The 27,822-nt window shown below is 38.8% G+C and overlaps 2 protein-coding genes across 5 annotated transcripts in view; one reads left to right on the forward strand and one right to left on the reverse strand.

Moving 5' to 3' along the window:
• LOC118273703 (rho-associated protein kinase 2) lies at positions 1 to 16,754 on the forward strand. 2 transcript variants are annotated; one of them, XM_050697126.1, is made up of 13 exons: positions 1 to 625; positions 2,296 to 4,230; positions 4,642 to 4,802; positions 4,886 to 5,095; positions 7,809 to 7,999; positions 8,473 to 8,647; positions 8,768 to 8,925; positions 9,092 to 9,293; positions 9,541 to 9,809; positions 10,037 to 10,194; positions 11,302 to 11,427; positions 11,928 to 12,153; positions 12,957 to 16,754. In XM_050697126.1, the coding sequence occupies exons 1-13, from the start codon at positions 445 to 447 to the stop codon at positions 13,048 to 13,050; spliced, it is 4,086 nt and encodes a 1,361-aa protein (XP_050553083.1). In that variant the 5' UTR covers positions 1 to 444; the 3' UTR covers positions 13,051 to 16,754. The 2 variants fall into 2 exon arrangements, with proteins under 2 accessions (XP_050553083.1, XP_035446693.1); XM_035590800.2 differs by having other exon boundaries at positions 2 to 625; positions 2,296 to 4,224.
• LOC118273705 (villin-like protein quail) overlaps positions 16,747 to 27,822 on the reverse strand; it is a 15,088-nt gene continuing 4,012 nt past the window's right edge. For 2 of the 3 annotated variants that reach the window (XM_050697137.1, XM_050697127.1), the window contains exons 3-16: positions 22,122 to 22,235; positions 21,722 to 21,930; positions 21,320 to 21,524; positions 20,854 to 21,159; positions 20,404 to 20,700; positions 20,096 to 20,299; positions 19,929 to 20,015; positions 19,742 to 19,835; positions 19,431 to 19,676; positions 19,186 to 19,323; positions 18,532 to 18,687; positions 18,288 to 18,394; positions 18,020 to 18,205; positions 16,747 to 17,866 (exon numbers count right to left, since the gene is read on the reverse strand). In XM_050697137.1, coding sequence (XP_050553094.1) covers positions 17,753 to 17,866; positions 18,020 to 18,205; positions 18,288 to 18,394; positions 18,532 to 18,687; positions 19,186 to 19,323; positions 19,431 to 19,676; positions 19,742 to 19,835; positions 19,929 to 20,015; positions 20,096 to 20,299; positions 20,404 to 20,700; positions 20,854 to 21,159; positions 21,320 to 21,524; positions 21,722 to 21,930; positions 22,122 to 22,235 — 2,463 coding nt within the window. In that variant the 3' untranslated portion in view covers positions 16,747 to 17,752. The remainder of the gene's footprint in view (positions 17,867 to 18,019; positions 18,206 to 18,287; positions 18,395 to 18,531; positions 18,688 to 19,185; positions 19,324 to 19,430; positions 19,677 to 19,741; positions 19,836 to 19,928; positions 20,016 to 20,095; positions 20,300 to 20,403; positions 20,701 to 20,853; positions 21,160 to 21,319; positions 21,525 to 21,721; positions 21,931 to 22,121; positions 22,236 to 27,822) is intronic. The other variant, XM_050697129.1, reaches the window with a different exon arrangement.

Here is a 27,822-nt window from a genome sequence, read left to right on the forward strand (position 1 = left end):
TGTGACTAACTTCACTTTATTGTTCGATCATCCATCGTTCATCAATCAAGCGGTCGAATAATTCGTAACTTTTCTTAATTTTTCAATATTTGTGCCAATCATAATATTAATTTAGTGATATTTTTTCGTTAAAAGTTTGTGGATATTTGTAAATGTAAATAATCATCCTGTTGTGTTTGCAAACGTGCATATGCTTTGTTGTGAGAACCACCACCTTTATCTGCTGTCATTCTGAGTTGTAGCAACTGAATTTTTCGATAATGAAACATAAGTTATCCTTTAAATGGTAGGTTATCAACAGAAGTAGAGTGCAAGAATAACAAATCAGTATACAGTTGTTGATGTGTCGTGATGAGAGTGGAGTTCTTACTCGGAGTAGTCATCGGGAGAATGTGCGGTGGCGTTTAGCCTTAGTGGCAGAGGACGTCAGAAATAGGATCCAGCATGGAATCGGTGAAGGACGAAGAACGTCTGCGGCGGCTGCGTGCCCTGGAGGAGCGGCTTTGTGACCCTCGTTCTCCTGGCAACGTGGACTGCTTGCTGGACACCGTGACTGCTCTCGTTTCCGACTGTGACCACCCGGCTATCCGTCGCATGAAGAATGTCGAGGCTTACACCAGCAGATGTAAGTACTAAAGACCAATATTGAATATCAGGGGTTGACAAAGATCTCACAAAATTTTACTGTTCTTATTATAACTATATTTTTCTAATAAGATTTCAGTAGTTGTTATTATATACATAATTGATGACATACAAAAGAAACATTGACAAAGTTTTGACTAAATAGAACACATTATTAAAATATAAATTCTTGGTGATTTTGTGCTAAAGTTTGTATTTACTTGGACTGATGCATTAACTCCTTTATACAAATTCTATTAAGAAAATCAGAAAAAATATATACAAAAAATGCAAATAGGTTTCTTGTAACCTAAAGTGATGAGACATTTTGTTAAATTTCTTGTATACATGAACATGACCTATAACACTCATACATTTTCCTTACTTTAACCTGAAATTGTGGGAGTTATCTTTTTTAAAATCCCCTACATAGTGTTAGTCAAACATATTAAATATAACAATTTTCAAATAAATATATGGAAAATGTATTTAATTTAATCAAAGTAATTTGCATAGTTCTGGTAAAAATTAAACTGTTTCTTTGATTAGTGCAGAAAGATGATATTAATTAATATTTAATGTTCAAATGGATGGTATGGATTTGTTTTGATTAGTTTACATGTTGTAATCAATTAAGGAATGATAACACTTAGTACTCATGTATCATAGTTGGAGATTATTGATAATTGTAAACATGGTGTGGGATTTGTCTGTCATATGATGAGAGTTATATTGCATCTTTCACATATTTAAATTCTTCATACATAAGTTACAAGTACATTGAAAAAGTTTTGTTGTTAAATAGGTATTTGTTTTTCTCTATAGCTATCAAAGCTAGTGTCCAATTATTATCATGATTTGTTTTTTGAAAGACTATATTTTATTATTATTAGGATCTTACAAGATTTTATATCATTAGGTATTTGTAACATCTAGAAATATGTATGCATCCTTATGCATTTAAAAATGTCTACAACATTATTTCTTTTATATCTGACTGATTAAATGGACAATAGACATATTTCTTAAATAAATAAGTACTTAATGTATATTTTCATCCAATCAGTGCTCTAATATGACACTGTACTACAATTTCATATTACACCAATTACATGTCATTATTTAATAAATTGTTAGATATCTGTCTCTAAACATTAAACAGAGATTGTTTTCATACAAAATAATAACTAGGTAAATATTATTGTAATCTCCTAACAGTACTTCTCAGGGCTTAACAAAATTGGCTTTATTTGAATTCTGTCTTGTGAAACTACTTATCTATACAAATATTATAAAGTTGAAGAGTTTGATTGAACACACTAATCTCCGGAACTAATTGTTCAAATTGAGTAATTATTTTTATGTTGCATAGTCTATTTATTGAGGAAGGCTATATACTATAACATTACGCTATGAGTAATAGGAGATAAGCAGCAGGTGAAGAAGCAAATTAGTTAGTTGCACACATTATTTATCTAAAAAACAAAGAGAATTCAAGTATTGAATTATAAAGTTGCAATATTGACTCTCATTTAGGTAATGTTAGGAGAAACATTTTTAATATTCCAAAATATATTATTATTGTGAATAGTATATATAGTAGAAATTAAACTTTTGTCTTGCTAAATAACTTGATTAGTGGCATTAATGAAATGTTTCTTATTGTTATAGATGAGGCTTTTGCTTCAGACATTGTAGACCTGCGCATGAAAGCAGCAGATTTTGATTTAATAAAAGTGATTGGCCGTGGAGCATTTGGTGAAGTGCAACTAGTCAGACACAAGTCTACACGTCAAGTGTATGCCATGAAATTACTCAGTAAAGTTGAAATGATCAAGAGATCTGATTCTACATTTTTCTGGGAGGAACGACACATAATGGCACACGCTAACTCCGAGTGGATATTAAAACTTCATTTTGCTTTTCAAGACCACAAGTATTTATACATGGTAATGGATTACATGCCTGGCGGTGATCTGGTTAGCCTTATGTCCAACTATGATATACCTGAGAAATGGGCAAAATTTTATACTATGGAAATTGTCCTCGCTCTAGACGTAATTCATGGTATGGGTTTTGTACATCGTGATGTTAAACCAGATAATATGTTAATTGATAAATACGGACATCTAAAGCTAGCTGATTTTGGTACATGCATGCGAATGGGACCTGATGGTCTTGTGCGGGCAAGTAATGCTGTTGGTACTCCTGATTACATCTCACCGGAAGTGTTGCAATCACAGAATGGTGAAGGAGTTTATGGTCGTGAATGTGACTGGTGGGCTGTGGGAATATTTTTATATGAAATGCTTATAGGAGATCCTCCTTTTTATGCAGACAGTTTGGTCGGTACATATGGCAAAATTATGGATCACAGAAACTCACTACAGTTTCCAGATGATGTAGAAATTTCAAAGGATGCCAAATCTCTAATCAGGGGTCTTCTAACAGACAGAATCAAAAGGTTGGGCAAAAATAGTGTTAATGAAATTAAGCAGCACCCATTTTTCATCAATGACCAGTGGAGTTTTGAAAACTTGAGGGACTCTGTACCACCTGTCGTGCCTGAATTATCTAGTGATGATGATACAAGGAATTTTGATGACATGGAAAAGTCTGATGCTTTAGATGAATCTTTTCCTGTGCCCAAAGCATTTGTTGGTAACCATTTGCCTTTTGTAGGTTTTACTTATAATGGTGATTATCAATTATGCGCGAGAGGATTAAAGGCAGCCGATGTGGTAGATACTATCTCTAATAATCATATTAATAATGTTGGATCTGAAGCCATATTGCAACTGGAAAAACTTCTTGAAAGAGAAAGGGATGGTCGAAGAAAGTTGGAAGACACTCAAGTAACATTATGTGCTCAACTTGAAGAGTTTTCTCAGAGAGATTCTAGAAATAAGAAAATAATAGCTGATACAGACAAAGAATTAGCACTATTACGTCACGATCTGAAAGAGTTACAAAGAAAGGCTGACATAGAAGCAGAGACCAGGAGAAAAGCTGAATTCAATTATAATGAAGCTAAACGACGACTCGACGAAGAGCAAAGTAAACGAGCGAAGGAAATAAACAACTTACAGACATATAATGATAAAATTAATGCTTTAGAAATGCAATTGACAGAGCTGCGTGAAAAATTAAAACAAGAATCCGAAGCTGCTGCTAAATCAAGGAAACAAGCTGCAGAACTGACTGCCGCGCAGGCGGCTGCCGCTGCTGTTAACGACGGCACTGTGGCCAGTTTGCGTGCTCAGCGTGATAACCTGGAGAGAGAACGAAGTGCTCTCTCAGAGGAACTTGCTGGTGTTAAGGCAGCTAAACAACGTTGTGATGCAGCTGTAGCAGAAGCCACCAGTAGACTGAATGCCGCCCACGCCGAGCTCGAACGGGCATCGACACGACTAAATCAAATTATGGCCGACAATAGGCAGCTTTCAGAGCGAGTTTCCTCGTTGGAGAAGGAATGTGCGTCTCTGGCGCACGAGCTTCGTGCAGCCAAGCACATGTACCAGCAGGAAGTACGTGCACACCAGGATACGCAACGGTCTCAATTGCTCTCTAAACAAGAAGCCAATTTGGAGCTAGTCAAGGGTGAGTGTTAGTATTCCATGATCTCTACTTCCTGCCATCAAACCCACGCTATTAATCCTCTCATGGTTACATGAGCTAAACTGTATAAGCTCCCAAAAATATATTTCATACCTTCACTTTTTGCATGCCTCAGGAACATTGGAATTGATATTTAAAGGTATTGTTCAGTTTGCTAATATACCTACCTTCTTTGATCTTCATAGGTCCAATGTAGTGTCACTTTTGAGTAATTTTTGGCTTGGGACCTGTTAGTATTTCCTTATTAAAACTGTTTAATTTAAGTAAAACTTTGAATTAGATTTTTTATTAGATTTTGAATCTGTTATTTTTATTTCAAAAAATACAAAATTTAAATGCGTTATTGAAAATATGTGATGACGTTTTTATTTATGGATAAATTGCAATGTTATAAAACAGCTCTGCAATCCAAACTGAACGAGGAGAAGACGGCGCGACAACGTTCTGAATCTGCGTGCCAAGAGAAAGATAGGCAGATGTCGATGCTCAGTGTCGATTATAGACAGATGCAACAGCGCCTGCAGAAACTAGAAGGAGAACATCGACAGGAGACTGAAAAGGTTACATGCAATACAACTGAAGTCTTAAGTTGGTTTTAATTTTATAAGACTTAATAATACAACGGGATTGACGATTTTATCAGGCAATGGGTCTAGCAGCTTCGTTGGAGCAGGAGCGGGCTGCGCGGATGGCGGCGAGCGGCGAGGTGGCGGCGGCCGAAGCCGCGGCGCGCGCCGCGGCGGCCGAGCGCGACGCCCGCGCCCGCGACCTGCACGCCGTGCGCACGGCGCTGCACGACACCTCCGAGAAGCTGGCCGCGGCCTCGGCCGAGCGCGACATGCACTGCGCCAGGGTGAGTGTCCGCCGCCGCTGCCCACTCTACGTGATGCCGACATGGGCCGCACTTATTGATGTCACTCGACGAATACTTCAAATTTTATTCCTGTTATCTAAGTCTTATTCCAGATATAAGATTAATAAAACATTTTCTAAGAAAGGGACAAAAGTATACGGAAGTACTTAGTTAAAATTTGAGAATGAGAATGGTGTAGTAACACTACTACCAATGGTGTACTAACACACATAGGACGACTTAGCGATGTTATTTACTTAGTTATATGTAACGAACTGATAATATAATGCTGCACACTATTGTAATTATAGCTACCACCTATTGATCGACAAACTTAACGAATTCTCTGAGTGTTTCTTGTGAATTAATCATAATCTCATCGCGCCGAAATAGACTGTCCTCCAGCGTTACAACATAGTGACTCATTGTCGACGGCAAACATTCACACATACACAGCTTTTGCCATATACGACATAAAACTGCGCGTGCGCTCGTCTCCAAATAAATAAACACATGATTACGTAGACAGCGGTTTTTCTAGAGTTGAACGCCTTACTCATTGATTATGATGTGATTTGCTCAATTAAAACAATTTATTCATAAAATTCAAGGAATGTAAACGTTAACAATTTAAAAATAACTGTCATAGTAGTGAAAATAAATCATTCAGTAGTATAGAACTCAATTCTATTGTTGTAAAATTAGTTCACAAACCCAAACAGATTAATTAATTTCACAACAGAGTGACTGTTGAGAGCTACATTAAACTTTATCAAATTGTAACAGCACGGCTATCTATTTCAAAGTACACTCTCGTAGCTGAGTGTACAGTTTGGTAGATACAATTGTATATTCCGAGATAGAATATGAATAAATATATTATAGTGTAGCCTCATACCGCTAGTCGCACGAATTACCCGAGTATGAAATGTAGGTATTCTTCTTGACCTTGATATTTATGACACAAACATTTAAGATTGGCTCAACAGATTAAAACTTTGTATTTTAAATGTGTACGTTGTAATGCTGTATAACTAGAGATCTATTTCTACCTTATAATTTAATAAGTAAATTGTATTGAACATAACAGAATATATCTAAAGGCCAAGGGCTCCCTGAGAATAAAATGTTTACCTAGTATCTAGATTAGATGCTTGCCCAATGAGTTGCATAACTGTTCTCAGAATAGAACAGATTCAAATATTACGCGCTGTATTTCTGTTTTGAAATAAATAGTTATGATGACAAAAATAGGGAAATATGTGCATGACTTAAAAATGACTATTAATCTATTCGCAGTAGGTAATAAATGAGTTGGTTGAATCAGTATAGAGTTATGAATTAGTTGAACACAAGTGCTGAACAAACAGAGCCTTGGCAATGAAGACATGCCTATAAAACGCTTCCATTATGATGATGACACGCATTAATATACAGGAATGTGTTATTGTCGTGTTAATTTCCTGGTCATCTTCAACTGGGACGTGTATCGTTGGACAATAAATTGTACTTAATGGTTTCTTATGAACACTTCAGCTAAACACATACTTTGTATGTAGATTCATAACAATGTGAAAACATCGACTTATTTATAACAAACTTGAAATACTTAAACAGACCGCTAATTAACATTATACTGTGTTGCTAAATGTACATTCAAACAAAAAGCCTTGTTGAATGTGCTGGCTCCCCACTACGAATGATATTATAGTTTTTTGTAATAATTAAAATATTCGTAATACCGTTATACGATTAATCTTTGCTAATAATGTTAAAGCTGTAATTTCAAACATTTCCATTCCATGTTTTATCCTAAAGTGAGTCACTTGAAATAGAAACGTAACAATTAATGAATAATAAGATGTTAAGATAATATTATAACGCGAGCTTTATGCCCCTTGTAGTAGCGCGATTATGTCAGTACTACAATAAAAATAATGACTCATACACGTAATCAATTCTAGAGAAAACATAGCATGGTCTAACTCTACTGAGTTATAGTAGTTACCTGCTAAACAACATAGCGTAATAAGTCACGTATTCACATTGCCGTTGTGGGCTTCTTTCTCTATCATGGATGGTTCCCTATGTACGCTGAATGCAGGAGATTCATTTAAACATACGCACGTGTCATCACGGCTGTAGCCTTTTAGGATATAACGCCAAGTGACGCAATGTAACTATCTTCTTTAATCATGATCGTTGATTGCGCTAATCCTTTGGAAATATTTAATCAATAAATATGCATAATTATAAAAAGGAATAAGACAACGAAAATCCTTAAATTCATAGGCGACGGTAAACTGCAGATTAGAGGTGACGTCAACCAATTCGTGTCCGGCGCTGCGTATGCGTGTGTATACTGCAATTAATTGCTACTGTAATACTAATAGCCAAAGAAAAAATACTAAATTCTTACTCAATTTGTTACACAACTGACCTCCCCTCTGTTCTGCATTTCAGTCATGGTAGCCTTTACCATTCTATTCAGATAGTCATTGAACTTATTTCTTACTCTACTCGAGTTTAATGTGTCGAAACATTGGTTTTGTTTTACGTATTTAATTGTTATTATTTAGAATCTTAAATTAAGATGACTTCATTACAATATACAAGCAACTGGATGTCTTGTGTATGTAAAGTTTTCGTTTTTATTTACTAACTACAATAGAAAAGTGTAGGTTGATATTAAAATTGATGTTGTTTATGTTAGAGCGAAGAGTTGAGGCAGCAATTGGAAACGGAGCAACACTACTGTTTCGTTTACAAGAGCCAAGCCAACGACATGCGTCTGATGCTGGAGGAGAACACGCGAGCGGCGCGCGATGCCGAGCAGGAGCGCTCCAGTCTGCTGCATCAGCTGCAGCTCGCCATCGCACGCGCTGACTCCGAGGCCATCGCCAGGTCTGTAGTCTGTACTCACTCTACTACGCTCCTGCGTCACCGAACTGCGCTCCTGCGCATTGTGGGGGAATGAACTAATCTAATAAAGGAAAACAGAGTTATTCTATCTATAAGTATCTTTACTATTTTATTTAATTTAAGTTGGTATTGAAAAGATGTGCATTTAAATATTTCTGCGAAAAAATGCTGGTGGTATTGTAGGTAAACTTAACAGCTCTTTATACTGTCATGGTGACTCACCTTTAGTTGAATTTTTCGTTTCAAAATAACAATAGAATAACTTAACTCGGTTGCCGTATTTCACATCTATGAAGATATTTCTACTATACAAATAATACTAATTATTATCATATATCTAGATATATTTTTTGTCATCAGTGTTTATAGATTTTTTGGTTCGATTGATGAAATCGTTGATTATGTAGAACTAGCGTTGAAAGTAATTAAAACGTGTTTTACTTAAATAATTGCAGGTCTATAGCCGAGGAGACGGTCGGCGAGTTGGAGAAGGAGAAGACAATGAAGGAGCTGGAGATGCGCGACGCGATGTCCCAGCACCGCAGCGAGCTGGCCGCGCGGGACGCCATGCTGCAGGGGCTGCGCGACAGGGACCACGAGAACCGGGCCACCATCGACCTGCAGCGGAAGGTAACTACATCACAAAATCGTATACACACCGGGTTTCCTTGTTAAATCATATATTCATGTAACCATCTACAAGATCATCAAATCTTTTTGTGAGGTTCCTAAATAATCTTATGATTCCAGGAGGTAGACGAGTTACGTCGCAACGGCACAGCCCTGGCTGAGCGCGTGGCCACGCTGCAGAGACTGCAGGAAGACGTCGACCGACTCAACAAGAAACTTAACTCCGAGATCATGCTCAAGCAACAAGCTGTCAACAAACTTGCCGAGATAATGAACAGGTCAGACTCCAATTTATATAAACAAGCAATGTTTAGATACAATTACATTTTGCTGACTTACTTAGTGGAAAACAGTACAATAACAGAACAAGTAAAAGAAACTATCAATAGAGTAATCTCTAGATTATCTAGGTTAATTAACCTGACCGTGGTATACAAATTGCAGGAAAGATATGAACCCGGCGGCGACGAAGAACAAGAGCAAGATGTCAGTGCGCAAGGACAAGGACTACCGCAAGCTGCAGCAGGAGCTGACGCGGGAGAAGGAGAAGTTCGACCAACACATGTCCAAGCTACAGCGGGACCTGCAGGACTGCCAGCAACAACTGCTCGACGAACAGTCCACGCGACAGAGACTCGCCATGGAGGTGCGTCTACTCCTTATTCTATACATTCAACAATGCAAAACAAACCTTATTCAACTAAGTCGAGGAGAAAAATCAAGGAGAGGATCTATAGGGACCACATTTCTTATTTAAATAAAATTAGAATCTTCTTTCTTTAGTAAAACCCAAGTTCGTAAAAAAATAGAAAATATACATATTATGGCGGAACAAGTACACATTACAACAACATTACACAAACATATTACATATTACATTTTTATATTTATAGGTTGACAGCAAAGACGCAGAGATTGAACAGCTGAAAGAGAAACTGGCAGCTCTAACGAGTGAGACAGCGTCACAGTCGTCCGCCGACGCAGAGGACGGGGAGACCGAGCAGACTCTGGAGGGATGGCTCTCTGTGCCATTCAAGCAGAATATACGACGCCACGGCTGGAAGAAACAGTACGTCGTCGTCTCCTCCAAGAAGATTATATTCTACAACACCGAGAATGACAAGCAGAACACCACGGATCCAGTCATGATTTTGGATTTGAGGTTTGTACGAGAATATAATAGCAAACTATAGTTTTTCATGCTTATGATCAATCTTAAGAAATCAATTTCGGTTTTAAATATCTATCATGATTTGTGTAAAGGCTTGTCCAATCTTTATGATTACCTTGACACCCACTACATGAAATTCGTTTATTTCGGGAATATTTAATCATAAACTGTGTACATAAAAGGATGTCTGATATTGATGTTGCAATATATCCCCGCAGCAAGGTGTTCCACGTGCGCTCAGTGACTCAGGGCGACGTGATCCGCGCGGACGCGAAGGACATCCCGCGCATCTTCCAGCTCTTGTACGCGGGCGAGGGCGAGGCCAGGAGACCCGGGGACGCCGCCGACACTCCCGCCGAGGCAGGGGACCATGCCGGTAACTTTACACTCTATGTATACGACAATATTACGTACGGTATCCGGCGATAAATATGTGCAATACTTATCGGCACATTTATTTACGATGGTTCTGAAAATATATAGAAAAAATACATAAAGTTTTGAATCATTGAAATGAATAATAATTAAATATTTCTAATGGAAAACCATAATTTAAGTCTCAAACGAATAGAATACCTCGATAAAATACGCAACTTCGTCATAGGTTGCGTATTACATCATTGCCAAAAACGTGTCTTATTAGTAAGAATGTGTGTTAGGATTTAAATATAATTTTCCTTATATTTTACGCAGAGTTTATTTGTTTCTTGTCTATTACTGGTTACTACCGTAAAATGTTCAGTTGCTCAATATTGTAGAGGAAAATTTCCATAAAATTTTAGCAGCATGAGTGAAAAAGCACGTATTCTACTCTAGTATGACAGTCGACCGATGTTTGTGGTGCCCGTCACTGGCGGCGTAGCAACGGGTGCATTCCTAGTGTAGGGTTCGCTGCAGGTTATATACAAAGTTAGTGCATATCATTACTTGCACTATGGCACATTATTTGCAGTCATATATGGCCTTACACCGTTCACTGTTATAGTTTAAAACAAGCAACACAGGTATGCACAAAGACACGATTTACAATCGTTTGCAATATTTTGACATTCTTAAAAGCTTAATTTTGTGCGACTTTTACACAAATTGTGGCACACTAACGAGTTCAAGTGCTGGTTTATTCAGAATTCAGGTGTTCTTATATCATGTCTCACAGCGGTTGACATTAGCCACCTTTCACATGCTTTGAACGTTGTTAAATACGTTGCCAGCATGTTCAATTATTTAAAACTATAGCAAGCATGAATATTGCAATATGCACTTTATTGCAGTCAAACAATGTGAAAAGGGCGACTTATTCAATGTATGTACTAAATCCCTGATCCGGCACTGTTATGGCACGGGATACAGGTTCGGACAAAATACGGGTTAAATGTGGTCTATTTAGCTATTAGCGACCAGCCTCTGTTTCGTACGGGCCCAAGTTCAGTGAGTGGCCCGCCACGGCATTGGAAGGCTAGCATTGTATTGTCGTGTGTCCCAGGGAACACGGTGCAACACAAGGGCCACGACCTGGTCAGCATCACGTACCACATCCCCACGGCCTGCGAGGTCTGCACGCGCCCGCTGTGGCACATGTTCCGTCCGCCGCAAGCCTACGAGTGTCGCCGTGAGTATTTATAATTATTATAAGTATTTTCCAAACCTTTTTCGCGTTCATTAGTCTACGTGTCTTTCTATTCTCTCCATTGCTTTATATGCTAGTATGATACACAAAATTCCAAATGTTCTTCAAAAAATCTTATTGGATTTTTGGTATGTATACAAATATGGATCGTTAAAAAAGGATGACCTATTTATATTTATAGTTCGTATCATCACAGTTCTTGTTCTAAGGTGAAAGACAAGCAAACAACAATACATGATTGAGTTCACAAGTTTCACAGTCACAGTGGAAAAGTTCTAGACCTCACTTACGATCGAAAAGTGCGTTGGGCGTTTTTATGTTTATGTTGAGACAGCATCGCATGTGTAAACACAAATATATGGGACTGTATGTCGGTGAATATAGAGATTACACGGTCACCGCCGCCTGTCGCGGTCGCAGCCGTGTTGCTCGTAGATAGAGGAAGTTATTGTTACGGTCGGTACAATGCGCGCGTTGTGCAGGGTGCCGCATGAAGATCCACGCCGAGCACGTGGCGGAGGGCGACGGCGCGGCCGGGCCCGGCGTCGCCGCCTGCAAGCTGCACGCCGACCGCGCCAGGGAACTGCTCCTGCTGGCGCCCGCCGCGCCCGACCAGCGCCGCTGGGTGGCGCGCCTGCAGCGCCGCGTGCAGAGATACGGCTACCGCGCCGCACACACCAACCACGACCACACCAAGCTCTCGCCCAGGTACATGTACACTCTACTACTGCCCCCCCGCCCGACCAGCGCCGCTGGGTGGCGCGCCTGCAGCGCCGCGTGCAGAGATACGGCTACCGCGCCGCACACACCAACCACGACCACACCAAGCTCTCGCCCAGGTACATGTACACTCTACTACTGCTCCCCCCGCCCGACCAGCGCCGCTGGGTGGCGCGCCTGCAGCGCCGCGTGCAGAGATACGGCTACCGCGCCGCACACACCAACCACGACCACACCAAGCTCTCGCCCAGGTACATGTACACTCTACTACTGCTCCCCCCGCCCGACCAGCGCCGCTGGGTGGCGCGCCTGCAGCGCCGCGTGCAGAGATACGGCTACCGCGCCGCACACACCAACCACGACCACACCAAGCTCTCGCCCAGGTACATGTACACTCTACTACTGCTCCCCCGCCCGACCAGCGCGGCTGGGTGGCGCGCCTGCAGCGCCGCGTGCAGAGATACGGCTACCGCGCCGCACACACCAACCACGACCACACCAAGCTCTCGCCCAGGTACATGTACACTCTACTACTGCTCCCCCCGCCCGACCAGCGCCGCTGGGTGGCAGTGATGATTACAGGACAATTTTTTCCAATAGCATATCTCATCTCTGAACTGGATTACTTTTGTATAATTAGCATCATCATCTAAGGTCCGTGGCACTCACTGATTCCAGATGAGTCTGTTGTACATAAGATAATTTACTATTATTTCCAGGTTTAACAAGCGGTTGAGATATACTAGTTTGTTCTTACAGTGAAACTATAACTGAGATGACGTTGGTTACAGAGACTCGATGCGGTCTAACCTGAAGTCAGCGTACATGAACGCGTCGCAGCGCAGCTCGACGTTGCCGGCCAACGCGTCGCTGCCGCGCCAGTGAGGCATTCAGCCACGTCACTGCACACACGCCCTCTACGGTATTTGCTATATAAACATTTCAATTTGACGAAGTACTGTCGCCCATTACTAAAATTTGTCATTTCGCGTGTATATGATTTTGATGGTTATAGTTCGTGACTCGCTTTATTCGCCGCGCGTTGGTTTTTTACTAACACTATTTTCGAACATTTTATTCTATGGGACCTAGAATATAATCTGTTTATTTGGGAAAACTAATTGAAACATACTATCGTACTATCGATCGAGGTACTTTTAATTAAGTACTCTGGATACCTAACTAGGAAATTCATTAATCGAGTATTGTTAAGAAGTTAAGTGAGTAACGCTGTGCATAGTTCGCTGGCATTTGATCTGGCATTTGACAATATTTACAATTTTATTGAATCTTTCAGAATTTTTCTATCCAAATTTCATAAAACTTGTAAATTAACTAGTCTTAAATAAGTTTAAGTATTTTTGTCCAAAATTTTTATAAGATTTCGGCATGATTGCTGTGATAGATATTGAAAATATTAATATTTTGTACTTATCAAAAAATTTACCAACATCAGATAGTTTTTGTTAATTGTTTTTGAAGAAGCTGAGTGTCATGATGAAATCTCACAGAAGGATGCAATGGTGCTATCGTGTGCATCGGTTGCAAGCTAATGTAATGTTATACGACATCAGCTTGTCACACAAGTGCTGTATAGAAGAAATCTAATATTTTATTGGTTCACTAGAACTGGGTCATGTAAATATTAGCACCGTGTTGATATTATATGTTTTGTATACTTATATTGCGGTCTCGGATGCAGACTTAGGTTGCGTTCGATTGTCATGTTGTGTAGTTTTTCAGGACTCGGCGATGTTAACAGGCCTGTGGAGCTAACTAATGGAATATATAAACTTATTAAAATAATATGGATGATCATTCTCAGCGCCAAGTAGTCCGTACAATGAGTTTTAATGTGACATAAATTGAACTGGTTATTTTTCAACAATATTTTTGTACAATTTATTGAACCAGTAGAGCATTTTTATTATAATGTATTTTGTTACGTTTTTATTTTTAACAGCACATAATGTTTATCTTTCAGTATGTTGTATATCGTATACTATTGTTGTATATGTATAGGTATCGAACGAGAAACTGTTACTGGATCTGTAATAAGTGGGATTTGATCTTTCCTGACGCAAACCAAGCAGTAATGAGTGCCTCGGTTACAACCAGTAAACATATTTACTCTGAGATTGCACTCATACTAATACATTTAGATATAAATGTGGGAATTGATCCTTACAGGAATTGACTTACCAATTTTTAAGTATTGTTAAAGAATCTAGTTAAACATATATCATATTAATGGAAATATAGAAAATTATATAAACTGATTCAGGGGACCCTTAAAATTAGATTAAGTACACAGTAAGACATTCACAACGCGTAAGGGTTGCAGAATAACGAAGAAACCGTGCCATAGGTGTTTTTGTTTTAGTGAATTGTCTCATTAATATAATTGCTCAAGTGAAATACCTAGTTCTTCTACTAAATTCTGGAATGTTACTTAATTATGTAAGACTCTGAATGGGCTTCCTTGAATCACAAGATCAATTTATTCTAGACTAACGTGTAGTGAACTGCTGAGCTTATTATTAAATAATTAGATAAAGCAATTTGCTCTACGAAAGTTTGTTATATATTTTTCTTTTAAATTTGCAACACTAACTGTTCAATATCTTCTCTTGCAATGTCAAGCTGAGAAATGTAATTTTGAAGCAATAATACACCGTGTCTTATATTTGTTATGGTACCATATTGAGTGCCAAACTGCCTCATTTGTTGGAACACCAGTCGGCTCTAAAGCGTGAAGCCTTCTAATTAACTTTAAATCTTTTACAATATATCGTTAGGCCTAAACATATATTATTAGATGTATCGTGTAATTAGCAAATTTTGAAACACCATTTTAATAGGCCTTATAATCTCGTGTACAATAAATCTCGTTTAGTTGTGAGTATAAAGTACAAAAGTTGGAATTGTTCACAACTATACTTATTTTATGTCAAGAATGTGTTATACAAGTTTCGGAAACCGAGCCCTAGGTGGGGAACATTTTCACAATACAATAACATTAAATTACTGGATTTCATACTGATAATAGTGGGTTCAGCAATCTCAAGTTTCTGCATCGATAATCAATAAGTGACGTAGAGGGATAGGCGACCGATTCGTGTTATGTGTGAAGGCTTTGGATAGCTGTGATAAATAGTCGTGTCTTTGTTGGAAGTCCAGTCGGATTGGCAGTACAATACTGGCTTCCTGGTCTCGGTTAAAGCTTACGTCTTCAATACAGGGGATAATAAAAAGACATATTATATGTATTTGTATAATAATAATAATAATGTGAAGGTTGTATTTAATGTATTCTTGGCAAATTACCTAAATGACTACCGAGACTTGGAAAGGGAGCCAACTGTTGATTTGGACTGGACTGCTGACAGCCGTGGTGCTAGAAGGAATCAGGCCTCCGACGCATTGTTGTTACTATTAGTTCTTGTTAAATATTATAAAATATCCTGTTTAATATTGCTCTACACATTGTTTACATTCCTGCAACGAAAACTATGTTGAGTTTTGTTTTCATTAGTTTTATATTGACTCAAGTTCTCTGTTCTATCGCATATCCAGTTATTGCTTTGTTTTTCTTGTAGGTGTAAGTTTGGAACAATCTCTTCATTCATGTTGACATGCGAATTTAAAATTGTACGTACTTAAAAGTTTAAAAATTGCAATTAATTACGTCGTAGTGTTTTACGCTTATTTTTGAGATGCATTTTATTTTTATTACGGCAGCTTATGCATTCTATTGTTCGTGCACTTCATTCCATATGGTTTCATGAAATGTTTTTTTGTGTTTCATGTGTTCGGTTTTTGTATTACCAAAGAACTTTGAAAAATTACAAAAAGAGCTGTTTATTTTGGACTAAGCCTGCGTTTTTCGTTCCATGTCTCGTCATTAATATTAATTCCATGTAATAATAATAATATTGTTATTTACTATGCATAATTCTGATAACCTGATTTTACTATTCTAGACGACATTTTTCGGGAGTATTTTTCCCGACAACCGTAGCCTTATAAATCGATGCGGTTATAGAAATACTCCCAAATTGTCTTATATAACAATAACTGATATAATGTAAAATCATTATGTAAATTATTTATTATCGAATTAAATCATTTATTGTAATGTTTTATTTATCTACTAAAATTGTAAGTTCCTAACTAGCTTTTCATATTTTGTAAAGTTTTTTTTTCAAGTAGCTTTTTGCTGATAGAGGACATTTCGTATAACTCATCGTATGTTTTATAAAATATATTATGATATTGAATATAATATTTGGAATATGGTTTGATTCATTGCTGTAATGTAGTGGAGCGTGGAGCGTGTCGAGTGTGACGCCCACAGCTCGGTAGAGACACGCAATACTAATACAACGTGCCTTAGCTACGGCTCACCCCATATCACATAGGGTTATATTATGATACCTGTCATTATTATAGTGTAAATACGCTTTCAATTCAACCGATATTTTATGGATTTTGAAAAACTTGTAAATTGTAAAGATTATTATGTTTAAGGTAATTAATGCCCAATAGCTAATAAGTACTATTTTTAAAATAAAAATAACATTTTAAAACCTATTGTTTTATTTTACTTTCTTAAACAGCTTACATTTTATCTCCACGGTTATTTAATAAATTCCTTATTTGTGTGACAAAAGATGTACATATTATGAATCAAAAAACATACACAACATCTATCATATTAAATAATTTAAACAAGAGTGCAACAATAATTACTAGTTTACGTAATATTTTAAGTTATAAGTATAAGTGTTTCGAGTCACGACTCCGACCACCAAATAACGGAAGTAAAAGTAACTATATTTCCACTAATCAGTCACAGCATTTAAAAAAAAACGTACCGCCTTTTATTTACCTCTTCCATTTTTTATTATATACACAAATCCAGGTCCAATTGAGAACCTCCTCGTTTTTGATGTCGGTAAAAATACATAATGATTTGTTCGAAGTAATAGGACTTTATAATAGTAGTAAGTAGTGTATTAAAAAGTGAGTAAGAAGAACCTCAATATTTTATACAGGAAACTCAAACGTCATCTGATAATACTTAAATAGCATGTGTTGCAATGAAAGTATACTAGGATAGCATTCGAGCAGCATGTCACTCCAGAATATTTCCTACCCACTTGTAATACACTTCTTACTATGTTATGAAGTCCTAGTTTACTGCCAAACAAATATATTTTTGTTGCAGCTCATTAGTGGGACTTCTAATACTTAAGTATCAAACATATGTTCATTATTTTATTATAATAGGTTTACCGTTAGTTACCGTAGTGGTTGGACGGGTAGTCCACCCACCAGTGGTAATATCTAGTGGGTTGACGCCTGACGGGTCGTGATCCGATATTTCAACAACTTAGATTTTTATTATTAACAATATGTAAATTGAATTAACAAAATCAATTAGTTTTTTGGTAATTTTATTTTATTTTTATAACATTCATTAACTCATTCAATCGATAACAATGTGATTTTTTTAAAATAAACTTTTCACAAATATAAAACATGCTAAGATTGACATTATAAATATTTTATGTATTTTTTTCTTTCAAAATAATCCAACCGACTTCTTGAGATCCTTCTGCTTCCAACCTGGTAGTGACCGGAACTCATTGTAGGGCATGCTGAACGTAGACACGAAGTCGTCGTGAGTCAAGTAAAGCTAAAAAATAATTAAAATATTCAATGAGATTCGAGTTCTAAATATTTGTTGAACATTTTACGAGTTGTGGTTAAAATACAAAGTCAAGTTTTAAGTTAGAATTATACTTAATATTTTACAAAAGAAGTGGAATTATATTACTTATATTGTTACCTCTTTGGTGAGGGGATCAACGTCTGGTGGCAAATGATCCTTAGGCCCTTTCAGGACTGCCAATGGATATTTCTCGTACTGATCAAAACGGTTAGCACTGTTGCCGCTTTGTATTGCGCTGTTGCCACTTTGGACAATAGCTTTACCTTCTAAAGCACTGATGATTGCACTGAACGTTTTATGACCCTGAAAGTAATAATTTAATTTTACAAACAACACATCTGCCATAGTAGAAGTTTTTGAAGGACATTGTTCTGTGAAGTTTTACCTTCCACATGGACTGCTTCCAAAGTGGGAAGAAACCGGTGAAATGTGGTGGCTCCCGTCCCTGACTCAACGCCAGTATTGGTGTGCATGCGTCTCGTGCCGCTGGATCTGAATACGTACATAATTAAGTACGTTTATTTAATATTTGTCATCAAACTTTTGTTAAAGGAAACCCATAAGTGATTATAAAAAATACGCCCCTATGATGACCCACCGACCAAATATCGTTTCATAAATTAGCTCACCTTGTGCGAGATAGGCGAGTGCAATGGACCGAGGATCTTCCTTAGCGCGCGGGCAGCAGTGCTGGCCGAGCCACACGAACACTGCGTCGTGAGCGTCCACCACGCCCACCATCTCAGGCGCCAGGTCGTACTGACTGAACGACACTATCTCCTCGACTGCAGAGGTAAGCGCAATACATGAAGATTGTAAAATGCGTGGCAATAACAATGAGTCTGTCATTACATTACTGTTCCTACAAAGTTGTGAGAGCTGTATAACTTAAAGTTCAGCTAGAATATACAATGGGGTGGATCCCTCATGAAGACTAGTGCACGGAGCTGACCTGGAGGTTCTACTTCTTATTCAATAACATAAGGGACTCACTGCTGTTTATATATTTTTTTTTTCTTAAACGATTGCCACTAAGACTTCCTCTTGTATCGTGGGTGTGTCTACAAACATACAAGTTCACATACACATGACACTCAGATACGAAACAAATTTTTTGTGGATGACACAAAGAGTTGATCCGTCCAGAAATCGAACCCGCTATACGTTGCGCGGCACCCGGTTGTCCAGCCACCACACTAACCATGCAGTTTTAAATTGTTGTGTGTGCAGATACACCTCTCTGGAAATGAACATGGGGCCGACTGTGGGCATTATGTACTCACATGAATATTGGACTGGTACTCCTAGAGATACGTAGAATAGACGCGGTGGCAAGGGACGCTGTACTTCCTTCAGTGGAGACGGCATCAGTAGGTGACGACGATTGCCCAGAGCCACCCAGAAGTCTGGTTTCTCTTTGCCTGGGGATGGTATGTTTTCAAGATTAGCCTAGGTTTAAGCTTAGAGGCTATATTAGAACCTACCCAGGAAACATAATGTGAAGATTTGAATTAGCCTTATTAGGTACCTTGCATGACAAGTGTGTGTTCAGTAGCAGCCATATTCTTGGCGACCTCTCGCTCGTCTCCGGTGGCGCTGGCCGCGCACCACACCCACGCGCGCGCCCCGTCTCGCAGTACATAGCACGCGCCCCCGCCCCCTGTACCACTGCCCGCGCCCCCGTCGCGTACCTCCACGCCCCGCGCCTCGCGTGCGTACTGTCCCGACACGCGGATGAGCACACGAGACGGAGCCAGCACGCGACGTCCTGTGGCTGGGGATAAATTAATGATCAGGAAAAGTGAGTGAGGAAACCAAGAATCATCAGTAAATACTTACGATCGTAATCCGTAGCACTTCCGACATACGTTATCATTCGACCTTTGAAGATCTGAAGGAAGTGCGCAGGTTCCTTTCCTTGATACACCCATGCCTAAAAAATGGGATGTTTCAATGGAATTGGAATAGACCATATACCGATATATTTAAATTTATAGGATGAAAGTGATAAGAAAATTGTAATTACCTGTACTGGAGACCGCCCTAACTTGGTGTAGAGGTCTTTGGCTTCTTTCGCACCCAAATTCCTCAGATCATTGGGCGAAGAGCCACCCTGTAACCGTTAGAATAGCAACCGTAATAATTTGGTTTCATAAAGTCATTGTAAGTTAAGTGTAATGAAGTTTAATTCACCATCCAGTAGTAGAGCACGGTCTGGTCGCCAGTGGGCGCGTGGTATGTGTAGAGCACGATGTAGCAGTCCCTGTCGTAGAACACTGCGGCCTGCGGGCGCTCCACCTCGGCCAGCGCCTCTTTGTTCACATCCTCCGCGTCGCTTGCCCGCCGTCGCACGCGCCACACACGCAGCGCGCCCGACCCGTCGTCCGGTAGCTGAGCCTGCATTGTATCCATATCCATCGTTACATTATATTCTTGCGACTTCACTCAGGTCGTCATAATGAGTAAGTGCTTTACTGACGATAGATTATCAGATTGTTTACCTCAGCGGCGAGCCAGGCATTTGTAGCGAGACTGACGGCATCGAGTCTGGTGGTAGCAGACCGTGCTGCGCGGAGTCTACCGTCGCGCCTTGCATCGCACCAGCGCCAGTTGTGGAATAATGCCGCGAACTCTAGTGGCTCCCGTCCAGCGGGAGCTGCCGACACTGGCACCGTCATGCGACGTGCTCGAGCCAGTCCCCGCGCGGCTGCCAGAGCGCCACGAGCCGCTGCACCTGTGGCAGTAGGGCCCACCCACGCCCACACACCACGACTGCCACTGTCCACTATGTACACCCCCTGAAGTCAACATAAAATATTTGAATTTGTAATCTAGTAAAATCTATTGCGGTTTATATTACAGTGGCTGCAGTTGCGCAATTGATTGAACTATTCCTAAACTAGACGGTGGTAACGCTTGACTACCATTTCTGTTAATATTAGATCACTTACATCATCAGCCAGGTCCTCTCTGAACAGAGGTGCACGTTTGATTTCTTCTAGCCTTGCAGCAGGTCGTTGAGAGGGCACGGTAATAGGAGCAACGCGGGGTGGCTGTGTGGCGCGGTAGAGGCGCGCGGGTCTAGGCGGGTCGGCGGGCGGGGCCGCGGGGCGCAGCGCTCGCGCCCGCAGCTCCAGCAGTGCATCCAGCAGGGCGCGGTCCGACGCTGGCAATGTTTGCTCGTACCCATCATGAGCGATAGCTATCCGACGCGCCATCATGCCCTTGTCCGCTCCACGAGCCATCCGGTATGCAATCTATTTATGATTTAAATTGCGTCAGAAAGGTTGTTATGCAGTTATTTAATTTGATTCATGAAAAAAATACTTAATAATTATTTTGCAGGAATTAACATTAAGTAAATAAACCTGTAATTTCAATTCCGCATAACAATTCCTTCAACCGTAACGCACGAACCTTGGCTCCAAATATTTTTTCGACGAGGTTGGCGGTCCGGCCGAGCCACAGAACGAGCAGCGACGAGGTGTCGAGGACGAAGACTCCGTCGGTAGCCAGCTGTGACCACGACACTGGCTCTAATTGCACCAGAACTGGTCGGCGACCGCGCACTCGATACAACCGGGCACTGCCGTTCAGGTTAGCCGAGCCGCTTCGAAGGATTCTGTTTTAATTAATAAAATAGATTTAAAATTAGCAAATATGGACATACCTAATGGAACAATTATTATGATTTTATGATGAAATGTATAATGAAATTACTTAGGTAGATCGTTATTAATTTTTAAGGGAAAAGAGTTCTATATTCATCTGTTCAGATATTCTCTATTAATCTCGATGAGGATTGTTATTATGCTTTACCTTATCCCATCTCTAAAGTAAGACAAGAGTCTGGGGGTTTCTTTAGTGACAGCCTCGCGGTGTATAACAGTAGGGGCGGAGAGGTAGGCTGCAAGCTGGATACCGCGACGCAGAGCAAGTCCTGCCAGGGCTCCGCTTCGCTCGCCACCCCAGGAGTGTATGTGACGCTCCAGTAGCTCCCCATTGCCGTTCTCCTTTATTTCTCGGCGCTGGTACATAAATATGTATTCAGTTACACTAAGGTATTGAAGAGGCTCGGCAGAAATTGTAGGACCTAAGTATACAACCATGGCAAATTGACAAAACGCTGGAAGTAACAAATTAGGTATGTATCGTACGTGTGTTACTGTTTTAATAGACTTTGTAGTTTATAATAATGCGTATCTAGTTGGGTACTTACTATGACATCAGGTCCAGCTGGCTGTCCAGGTAGGGAACAGGAGTACACCAAGTAAGCCTCAGCGTCGTAGAATGTGCCGTAATGGGTGCGTGGCAACAATTCAGTGTTCGATTCCTAAAAACCAGAAACATTTAATGGTCAATGTAAATTTTGTAGCATTGCATGTAAATTTTATTTAATACAGTCGACAACCTTAATCCAATAACTTTTTCTGTTAAAGAAAGGTTAGTGATCTGGAACCTCGACTTAGCGCCAATAACTTAAAAAATAAATAGAAATCAGCATTTACAATAGTTCTGCCTATTAATCTTGATCCAAATTGTAGGCTGTCTGCGCGGGCGCGTCTACCGTTATCTCAGAAAAAATAAACAATGCAACATTTATATTTTGTAACCGTTATTATCGAGCGGTTTAATTTAGTCAATCAATGGCTACGGGTGCGTGTGCACTGGAAATTATACGGATAAAATTGATTGTATAAGGAAGCTAATAATTTGTACACTTGAATGTCATAATCAAAATGTGTCACGCTCTCTGAAGCGAAATACGATATTTGAATGTGCTGAATAGTGTTTCAAGTATTGAGGAAAAAACCAAATTATGGGTGCCGGCAATCTCGGCTTCTCTGAATGGAACGTCATTGGCCATTCGTGAGTGATGCACAATTACGACGGCATGCAAGTGCGTCTCGGTGGCGTTATATCACGACACGAAACACTAGATAATCCACATGTTTTAATTACACGCGATCTGCTTTTTGTTAATACGCTTTCGAGCAGTTAACCGCATATTATGTTTATTCATTTTATGCGTATGGTAATTTTATTCTGACGGAATTGCAGTGTAATTAGTTCAGTCGAGCAAACATTCTGGGGGAGGCCGGCAGCATTGTTGGAGAGACAGGTTGGCATCGTATACATTGTGTGTTGACTTTTTATAAGGAGATACAGTCGTAACAGTGCATACTTACAAAACTTTCTAAGATACCAACCTTTGATAAACGCAAATCATAGCTTTAAGAAAAACATAAAACGAGAATAAGATAAGTTATTGTCTAGTTGAGTATAACTTTATAATCTACTGTTTTTTCTAACTATATTATAGCGTTGACTGTTGAAATTAAATTGCAGGTGGGTAGGTTGTTAAAATCACAGATACCTAATAGTATAGGTATGTACGTAGAAACTTCGTAAAAATAAAAAGATTGAGAAAAGGGTACGAATGATAAAATACAAGTTTGAAATGGAGATTACTAATGAGTAATGAGTATCACAATAAGATTAAAGTGATGATATATAAATAGCACAAAAACCGTAGCACACATAGGTACAATTTATTTGAATATAGATATCCTGAATAGAGACCAAGGTTCCCAGAATAATACAATGGAGGTGAGCGGGTACTCACACGGAGCTCTGAAGCAGAGTAATAGTACTTTAATGTTAAGAATTTCCGTGACTGATAGCCATCTTTGTTTGTATTGTAATGTTAAGTTGAAAATCGTTCTGTTGCGGTCTGGCGGGCCCAGTTCCCCCGTCTACGTAGCGGGACTAAGACGTGATGTGACTCACTCGACCACCAATGGTAAAATTCAGGGCTGATACGCTATTATTTTCTTTAAAACAGTATTAATTCCCCTGGAAAAATGAAATATTTTTACATAAGTGGGCTACAAATTGTACTTCCCTTGGTTTGAGATACTTATGTCGGGTTGGGAGTTAATAAATAGTAAGATAATTAAGATCGTCACATGATATAATCAAACCTCATGACGTTGATCAATCGCATTTTTATTTGAATAGATCACTTTATTGTGACACAGTATCTGTCTGTCAAAAGTACTTTCTCACAAAAGCTAGGACACAACAGTGGTTATAATCCGTCACAGAAAAATAGAAAGCGCGTATTTTAATTTGCTGTAATTAATTTAACTGACACTTGACACGTGGCATGATAAATTCAATTCATGTTTTGATGGCTAGTTTTACGCTTCAACATTGTAACAACAATAAATTAAAGTAGTTCCTATTTGGCTAGTGCTTTAATTTAAGATTTTTGTACCGGTTGGTACCACACCAGTATTTTGTAGGTCCAGCATTTTTAAGAACATATTTGGGTTCAATTGGCTCGGTTGGATGTTGAATATTACGTGTTTAGCTAACCCTGAGAACAATATTATTATCTGTGCCAACAGTGGTCTTCCGTTACAATACAAGTCTCGCACTCGGCCATTATTTATCTTTATAGAGCACACCAGTAAATTAATTTATTGGAGAAATTGTTAACACGAAAGGTGCATCTACGAACAAACGAAATAAATTACAAGCGGCCTGTTTCATTAAGATTTATTTAACACCGCGTAACCGTCAAACAAATAAGAATTTTAAAATGTTTCGCGGTTTAATATCCAACATGCGTCAGTTTATGTGTTCATTACCTTCTGTTATTAACACTTCGAGAAGTCTGGGCCGATTTATTGCTGTTTTTTGTAAATTATTATAACAATTGCCGTAAACAGCGCGTTTGTTACACTTCAATTGTTTTGTCATATAAGTCGGTGGCCTGCTATAAGTACTAAATCTACGAAGGGAATGACTATACATTAGCTTCTGCCAGGGCTTCGCTCCCGTTCCCGTGGGATAAAAAGTAACCTATGTGTTATTCCAGACCATAATCTATCCCTATTCCAAATTTCTGTTCTAAGAATAAAAACCCCTAAAACAAAAGATAAAAAAATTACGGGAATACAACAAAATTAGTGTGCATTATGCGTAAGTAGACACATAGGTATTATTCTCAGTCATTCGTCTATTATGTACACTTATAAATATAGAAAGTAATGTCAAATCAAAATGGCAATTGTAAGCAATCTGGTAATGGCGTCGAATTACTAGAAAATCAATTTTGTTAGGTAGGTACATACAGATTGAAAATGCATCGGAAAGTCGGTAATGGATGATAAAATGGTAATAATATTCTAGTGTATGTGGTTGCAAAGGATGGCTGGACCGCTGGACGAATGTTTGCATCGCATTGCGCGCGGCTAATAAGCGTGGTGCGCTTGCGCAGCGTCCATGCCGCTTAGCATGCATCTCGCTGCAATTTATCGTTATGTTGAATTCTATACTTTCTCTTGTCACTCTGCTGTATGCAAGAGAATTATTACCATTATCAGTTAGACGTATTTTGCAACAAAAACATGTGGATTGCTTTGCTTTAATTTCTAGTGTTCTGTGTAGGTAAGTACAGTTTCCTAGAGACTAACTACTCTGACTAGCCTTTCTACTAACTACGTATTTTATTTTATGAGTCATAACAGAGATAAACACAAAGACAACAGACGAAGACAATTAACACTTTCACGTACATAAATACCTAATTGTCTTAGATCTGCTTAGAGTTAGAGGTTAATCTAAATAGTCATTTGCAATACTTGGCTTGGATTATAAACTCAACACAAACGAATGAATAATGGTATGAGACAATAGCTTTATTACAGTTAAGTAAAGTACTCGCGCGTTACATAAAGATTTTTATAAAGGTGATATTTGGAAATGTAAAAGTTTATTCCCAAGAAATCTTCAAATGTAGACAGATCGCCGTTTCGACATTTGTCTGCAATCATTATTGTATGGGTTTGGTGAGAAAACATCACTTACAATACTTTACCTACTGTGTTGACCTTTCACACGTTCTACTAAATTAAGGAAATGATCACGCACACTGTTCAGTTAAAAAGCGTAAATATTTTTTCTTTTGTTGAATAAATCATTTAATGAATATAAACATCTTTTATTGGGTTACGAATTTTTAATTTTAGATGCAGTTACAGTTCATTGACTTGTGTTACCTATACCGAACAATACGAGTAATATCTTGGTCATTTTGGTTTCAAAATTTTTGACAAGACACGATGTCTGAAACTGTTCAAACTAATATTTGGCAATAGAACTCTATTCTTTACAAAGGAACTATAAATACCCGAGGTACATACTTATAAAATATTGCAAAAATTGGCAAAGTGTGCCGATAGTGTCGCTAAATGATTTAGCCTGTGATTGACTATTCAGACCTGCGCTAAGTTAATTATTGTACAGTTTCAAATACAGTTAATTTATCCGAACTTGTTTTATGTGTACTTGAAGTTAAATTAACTCCTATCATTGGTTTCAATCACCAGATCAAAGTCAAAGTCAACATTACTTATTCATATGAGACCAATATAAGTCACTTTTGGACGTCACACAAAATAAAAAATGGGCCTGTCGGCCAGTCCCCTAGTGAAGTTAAAGTATCTAGTACTATGGAGTTTATGCTAAGAAGTGATAGTGTACAAACAAAATCACAATTTTTTGAGGTCAGTTAATGAAAACAGATATCACCTTTGGCCATTCTCAGCGCTTATTCGGATGTTTAAGATAAACCTTAACCACCTTACCACCTTAACATTACAGTCGTTAAGCATTTATTGACCTATCTACCTATATCTATACTTATAATAAATCTGTAGAGGTCAATTCTGTACATGAAATATATTTACAAAATAACTATCAGCGGGTGATTAGTGATCGATACTGACGCCAAAAATGCAATCAGAATTTTTTTTGTCTGTCTGTCTGTCTGTCTGTCTGTCTGTCTGTCTGTCTGTCTGTATGTTCTTTATAGAAACAAAAACCACTTGACAGATTTCAACGAAACTTGGTACAATTCATCACGCTACGATCAATAGGAGCAGAGCAGTGAAGGGAAATGTTGGGAAAACAGGAGAACTTACTCCATTTTTTAAGCTTCCGTCGCGTGTGCAGCCTTAATGGTTAAAGCTACACAGAAATAATGTATGACAGAAATGTTCTCCTTAAAATGGTTTAAAAAATATTCCACGACAGCAAATGTCTATCTCTTATGGTTGACTTACAATAACACGTATAACTCCCGATAGCTTGGCAGTTCGGAGCTTTCTGATTATATTTGTCTACTCTTACGTTTATAACACTCTCATTCATTCATTCATTTATTCATTCATATTATAATAAATCTGTAGAAGGGTCAATTCTGTACATTGAAAATATTGAAATAATAAATAGCAGGGGGTTTTACTGGATCGATACCAAGACCAAATATGTGATTAATTTTTTTTGTCTGTCTGGCTATATATGTTCAGACATCACATGAAAACTAACGGTTCGATTTCGATGAAACTAGGTATAATTATACCTTATTATCCTGGGCATAAAATAGGAAACCTTTTTATCCTAGAAAATATGTAGAAAAAAAATCTAAATTTTTCAGTTTTATTCTACAGAACGCGAGCTCAATAGCAGTAGCTCAATAGAGGGATCTCCTTAATTATTATTGGCCTCGCCGTATTTGTATCCAATAGATATTTATAAGATGTCATTGTCAGAGTTACTCAAAATGAAGAAATAAAACTTTCACGCGAAGACCGACATCCACGCGGACGGAGTCGCGGGCGGAAGCTAGTATTTTAATATTTCTGACTGCACGGTTGGCGCGGTGGCTGGGCAACTGGCTGCTGCACAACGGGTAGCGCGTTCGATTCCCGCACGGAGCAACTCTTTGTGTGATCCGCAAATTATTGTTTCGGGTCTGGGTGTCATGTGCATGTGAACTTGTATGTTTGTAAACGCACCCACGACACAGGAGAAAATCCTAATGTGGGGCAACGTTTTTTTAAGAAGAA

The sequence above is a fragment of the Spodoptera frugiperda genome, chromosome 1 (assembly GCF_023101765.2).
Source record: "Spodoptera frugiperda isolate SF20-4 chromosome 1, AGI-APGP_CSIRO_Sfru_2.0, whole genome shotgun sequence".
NCBI lineage: Eukaryota > Metazoa > Arthropoda > Insecta > Lepidoptera > Noctuidae > Spodoptera > Spodoptera frugiperda.

Bases quoted from the DNA above. Each gene is read 5' to 3' on its own strand.
- LOC118273703 (XM_050697126.1), top strand. From the start codon at position 445: ATGGAATCGGTGAAGGACGAAGAACGTCTGCGGCGGCTGCGTGCCCTG. The intron at 4,231-4,641 runs GTTAGTATTCCA...GTTATAAAACAG, and splicing joins GGAGCTAGTCAAGGGTGAGT to CTCTGCAATCCAAACTGAAC. The intron at 10,195-11,301 runs GTAACTTTACAC...CGTGTGTCCCAG, and splicing joins CGAGGCAGGGGACCATGCCG to GGAACACGGTGCAACACAAG.